Source organism: Gopherus flavomarginatus, chromosome 8 (assembly GCF_025201925.1).
Source record: "Gopherus flavomarginatus isolate rGopFla2 chromosome 8, rGopFla2.mat.asm, whole genome shotgun sequence".
In the NCBI taxonomy this organism is placed as follows: domain Eukaryota; kingdom Metazoa; phylum Chordata; order Testudines; family Testudinidae; genus Gopherus; species Gopherus flavomarginatus.
In genome coordinates this window covers 7,238,621-7,244,620 of record NC_066624.1, presented here as the reverse complement: position 1 = coordinate 7,244,620, position 6,000 = coordinate 7,238,621, and the positions used below count along the sequence as shown (strand labels likewise).

The 6,000-nt window shown below is 44.1% G+C and overlaps 1 protein-coding gene across 5 annotated transcripts in view; it reads left to right on the top strand.

The window, feature by feature from the left end:
- The first annotated feature begins 874 nt into the window (after positions 1-874).
- The window catches only part of ATP11C (ATPase phospholipid transporting 11C), a 113,184-nt gene continuing 108,058 nt past the window's right edge, over positions 875-6,000 (top strand). For all 5 annotated transcript variants that reach the window (XM_050964844.1, XM_050964845.1, XM_050964841.1 and 2 more), the window contains exon 1: positions 875-1,377. In XM_050964844.1, coding sequence (XP_050820801.1) covers positions 1,351-1,377 — 27 coding nt within the window. In that variant the 5' untranslated portion in view covers positions 875-1,350. The remainder of the gene's footprint in view (positions 1,378-6,000) is intronic.

Genomic DNA, 6,000 nt, shown 5'->3' with positions numbered 1-6,000 from the left:
TTTAAAATTAAATAGGTAGCTAGTGTTGTTTTTTAAATTATTATGAAGAACAAGTTTTTTGCCTGGACTGCTCAAGACCTGAATGCTTGTGTAGGAGGAACTATGCTGTTTCACATCTGATATGCCTTGATGAAACATAGGAGCCTTGTCTTATAACAGGCTTATCCAAAGCGATACAAGCTACGAAAGTGAGATCTTGGAAGAGAGTTGCTGTTTTAATAATGTAATAAAAATTAGTGATAAATAATAATTAATAATAAATAGCGTGTAATAAGCATGTCATAAAAACAAATTTTATATTTTCAAGATCACTGCTTTTATAATTTATACTCAGGTAAAGGAAAAAATCCCTGGAAATATTCATGTTTAGGAGGGAGTTTGCAAGACTTGACACTTTAGTGAAAGGGTTGCACAGGTTGTTAAAGTTTGGGAACCACTGCCCTAGGCATACAAAGAAACCAGTACGGGTACCACGTGTCCATGATGACCTGAGTGAAGTTGCCAACGCAGACAGTTACAATCGGGAAAACGGATGATATTCGTTTATTTGTATTTATTTTTTAAATAATCTAAAATTCAGGCGATCTGGCGCCTGCCCCTGCCCTGCAGCAGCTGTCACGGTTTCTCCAGCGGCATCAGCTCTGCTGGAGAGCACGTTTAGAAAGCATATTTCAACCCCTCCCAGGGCTGACCTGTAGCCCATATTTCTGAGCCGTGGGCGGAGCGGCCTCTGCGCTCAGGCTGGCGGTGAATACTACACATCCCAGGCTGCTCTAGGGAGGGTGGGGAAGGTCCCGCCCCGCTGAGAACCAGCCAGACAAAAGCCCAAGGGGGAGGTGCGCTACTTTAGCAAGAGAAAGTGGAAGTAGGCGGGGAGGGGTGGCTGGGCGCAGGGGCGAAGCGCGGGGGGCTCGGAGGAAGCTGTGCGCCCTGAGCCTTGGAGAGGTGGGGACGCTGCGCCCTAGCGCACGGGCCCCTCCCCAGCTCAGGCAGCAGGGCCCCCGGGCGGTGTCCGGTGCCTCCGCCGCTGCTGGCGGGAGGGAGAAGCCGCCCAGTCCCCGGGGCAGTCTCAGCGCCCTGGAGCCGAGCCGGTGGGTGGGGAGCCTGGCTATGGTGCCCGGCTCCCGGCTGCAGCGCCCGGGGAGAGCCTAGCGGCGGCGGCGCCCCGGGAGGCGAAGGAGAGTCCCCAGTGCGGGGCGGCGATGCGGCCGGGAGCTGCGCGCCGGTGACCGTGGTGGAGCGGGGAGCTTGTGGCCGGCCCTGGCGCTGCTCCGCCCGCCGCAGTGGTCCCCTGCAGGGGCTCGTGCCGTCCGGCTGCCTGAATCCCCGAGCCTCTGCCACCGCCTCGCAATGTTTCGCTGGAGCATTAATCGCTTTGTAAGTACCCCCCCCCCCAGCCCCGGCCATGTTCGGGCAGGAACCGCTTCTGGGGCGCATGGCCCCCAATCCCCGGGCCCAGGGCAGTGATGGGAAGGTACCTGGCAGCTCGGGGGCTGATCACGCAACCCCCTTCGCCAGCCCCCCATGGAATGAAATGAAGGCGCTAGGCATTGCCCCAGAGTAGGGGCTGATCACATGTCTCCTCCGGCCCCCCAAATGCGGTCCCGCCGAGGGACAGTGCCTGGGCTCAGCCCAGGAGCTGAGAGCCCCTCCAGATGCACCAACCTGAAGGCACGGTGCAGGATGGAAAAACCAACAAAAACCAGGCTGCTCCCCCCTCCTCCTAAATGCTGATTGTAACCTACCAGGCTAGATGGGTTTGGCAGGTGAATAATTCCTCCTGACCCTGCAAAAATCATAATCTGTCTTTTGATTGTCCGCGCCATCGCTTTCTTTTGTTCCCCCTGTCAGAAGCACATGGTCACCTCCAGTGGTCACTGATACTGAATACAAAGACTTAATAAGGGGACCTTCCTGCATCTCTTTGAGCCTATGTCTGCAGGTATCACGGGACTAACGGGAGTAGGAACCAAGGCAACTGCATAATGTAGGCATATGCTGTACATCCACGTTACAGGGCAGGCGAAGGACCCCAAGGTGTCCCGAATGGGAAACCTGCCTTAAGCAACCTCCCAACAAACCAGCAAAAATCGGTTGCCTGGTAGTGGAAGAATTTAAAGATCAAAGAAAATTGTACCAGGAACCGTGGAGATAATTTACACGGGCATGTAAAACAGGGACTTGCCTTTTGGAGATGACCCTTAGCGTGTGTGTGTGTGTGTCACTCGTAGTGATCTAGGAAAGTGAACAAGGATGCTGCAGGGGGGCATTGGTCCTAACACCAGGCAGTGGTGTGCATGGGGGAAAAAGCTGAGGTTTCAGAAGCTTGCAGTAGAACCTCTAGCTCACAAAAGCTCATGCTGAAATAAATTTGTTAGTCTCTAAGGTGCCACAAGTACTCTTGTTCTTCTAGCACAGTGCTTCTCGAGCTGTCTGATGTGGGGGACCGGCAATTTTTTTCCAGTGTGCCAGGGGTTGGTGCCATGTTGTTATCCTATTCGACGCTCTTATGAGGAAACTCACCGTGGGCCGGCAGCCTATGGCTCGCGGACTGCACTGGTCCGCAGACCACCACTTTGAGAAGCACTGCTCTAGCATACCCTTGTGCTTGCACAGACAAGGAACAGAGGTTACATTTACATGAAATGTAAAAACCGAGGGCTGAACTCAAAAGTGAGTAAGTTTGGAGCCAGTTTGCTAGAATACAGAGTAACACTGGAGCAAATTAGCCTTTGCAAGCTGTTAGACCGGATAGGTTTTTTTGCAACAGCTGTTCCTTTCTGCAGAGTACAAATCCATTATTAATTATGCTCTGAAATTGTGGGCAATTGAATTGGGATTCTTTCAGTGATGTTAAAAGGACCTGAACTGGACACTTTAAATCTTTATGGAAGAAAATTTCTGATTAGCTAACCATTTACAATACCTGTTCAGGATCTAGGGTGTTGTTTTTTTTGTTTGTTTGTTTTACAGTTTACTTGTTATGGAAACCTCTTGAAGCTATACTTTAGATGAGATTTCTTCTTGAATGTTGTGAATCTTTGCTTATCTTTGACAGAATTTCCATTGTTTTCCTGTTTTGGAACCCAGTAAAAGCCATTTACATCTGGCTAGAAGTCCTGCATCGCTATTTCATGTTTTCAGCATTAGATTGTCCTAGGATAACAAATAATACCAATTGAACATTGTTAAAGAGGTGGTATGATTTAAAGACTTACACAGAAAAAATATTAGAAATGTGTAGTTACAAAAGGAAACATTTGAAAGCCCAGAAATACTAAGTTAATGTTGCAGTGGGATGCAGGGAGGAGCGAGGGTGTTAAAATGTCAGTGTGGAAAAGGTTCTATGGAGAATCTGAACTCTGACCCAGTATGCCCATCTCCTGTTGGAATTTATGATTTCCTTGTTTACATGGGTATCTGACATGGTAACATGATGTGCTCAATGTTATGGTGTGTGGCTTGCTTGTACTTTCAGAAGCAGGTGAGCATGTATCATAGTCTCTTTTTTTTGAAGTGCATTGGGGTGACGTTGTGGTATTACAACCCCTGCATATATGAGAGGTCTGATCTAGATTGTACTGCCTTGTTAATAGTAAAGGAGTTGATGGAGAAGAGGGTAGTTTCTGGACTGAGTATTGAGGATGACAGATGACACGTTAGTGGAGGTTATTTTTCACTGTCATTGTACCAGCGGTCGTTTCTTGGTCAGCAGCCTGTGTGCAGTGGGTGGGAGATTAGGTGGATGTGCATTTTCAACACAAGGTTGAAAGATTGTTTCATGTTGCAAATGCAGATCGGGTATTTATTTGCACTATGGTGGCTCCCTGGGTCGTTTTTCAGTTGTCAATGGACCTCTGCTTAAGAGAAGAAACTGAGTGAGACAGTTGTAGAAAAAGCTGTTCTGTTTAATGGACACAATTACAAAATGTGGACAATTAGCAGAAGAGAGGCTCTGAAAGTTCTCTGACCTACTTCCCGCCTGCCCTCTCTGGGCCTGAATCACCATTGCCCTGCACCTTGTCTAGCCGTTTACATTGGTGTAAAGAGGATGTGAAATGCTACCAAATCAAAACAGTAATATTTTGCGTTTCCTGTACACTACTATAAATTAATACACAAGGTACAGAAAGAGCAGTGGTGAATGGTTCCTTCAGTCAAAACTGTCTGCACATACTCAGAAAGATTCTGCAAAGCTGCCTCTGCAGGTGGGATAGGGACATTAAAATTTGGGTGAATCTGAGCCCTTTAAATAGGGTACTGTATGTTTAAAGGGGTGTTAATTTGTAGTTTCAGGACGGATGAGATTACAGGGTCAGAGTTAAGGTTGTTAGCAAGACCTGAACTGTGCATTTTTGTACTTTTATAAGAAGTCTTCATTACTTCATAGGAAAAAATGTTTTAAAATAAGTCTTATTAAAAGCATGTATACTTTTTTAAAAAATCCTTATGCATTTGTAATAACTTGGTTCTTAAGACTGAAAGAATTTAATCAAATTTACTCCTTTTACACCTGTGGTGTTTTACGCTTGGGACTTCATTCTGCTTTGCCAGTGAAACTAAATCAATGAGTTTTGCCTTCTAACTCTCTTCTTCAGTTGTGCAAGGCTACAGTGTTTGCATTGTAAACATTAGTGCATATAAACAACAAAAAAAAGCTGACTTAATTTGACTTAAAACAATAAAAATAAGTTCTGTTTTTTTGAGGGGCTTATTTTTTGCATGTCTTTAATTACGGATAAGGTTGGCAAAATTTTATTTTTATATATATATATATATATATAAAAAAACATTGGTTTAAATTTTCACAGTTGAGTCACATGGATTTTAAGCTTTTTTTCAATGTTTATTAAATTTTTATCAACGTATATTTTTACAGTGGCGGGAAATGAAGCGTGAGTGTCGGACAGTAATGTATTGAGAGTAGATGTTGATATTCAAAAAGTTAAAGCCTTATAACGGTTAAAACTCAAATTGTCAACAGCACATATCAAAATATATAAAGTAAATATCCTTAAATCAAACTCTAATAATTTTTCAAGCAGCATTTTTTTTTAATGTGCCTATCTGTCAATTTCAGTTATTAATGGAAATATTTTTTATTGGTTTGCATGTGAACAGTGAAATTTACTTTTACTGATAAAAATCTAATCCTTTCAAGCCTAACTATGGTCAGAGCGCGTTAGCGTTCTTAAATTTATATGTTCCTAATTTATGTCCAGACTTGGGGTTTGAATCTGAACAATTGTCACTACTAAGTTTTGAAAGACCCCGTCACCTGTAAGAGCATTTAGCTACTGATAATCTCAAGAGCCTGGCTATACAGCTTAATTTAAAGCAGTTTGTAAAGGTGCCAACCTATACGTCTGGTAAGTATGTCTTCAAATAGTATGTTAAAGACAAAAAGGACAAGTCCTCCTGTTCTTTTTGCGGATACAGACTAACACGGCTGCTACTCTGAAACCTATGTTAAAGACTTCACATTACCAGTGAAACTGCTTTGAGATTTTCATTGTGACCTCATTGCTTGGGCTTAATTTTGTAATTGCTCATTTTTCCTGTGGAGCCCAGAGTCTTAGCATTATTGCAGTAGACTGTGTCCGTTCATTTAGAAGTGTAATTTCTAGCACAAGGCAGAGCTTACCGAACCGATTGGGATTACATCGGGCTTTATATTCTTATACACGTGTATTGCAGGACAACTGAAGAACTTTTGGAGGCCAAATTATACCTCTCAGCTATAGGTTACTCGGTTAGTAATATAAAATTGTTCCAGAGTTGTTGCTGTTGAATCACTGGACTTAATTACATTTGAGAGAGTTGAGGGCTATATTTGAGGCATTGGGTTGACAAAGTTTTTGACTGAAGTGTGGCCATAACACAGCAGCTCTGAAAACAATAATGTCTAGTCTGCACATTTGTGTGGTCTATTTTAAATTTATGCCTGAGACATTTGTTTAACTTCATTGCGCAATAGAAAATACGGTTAGTGGTCACCAT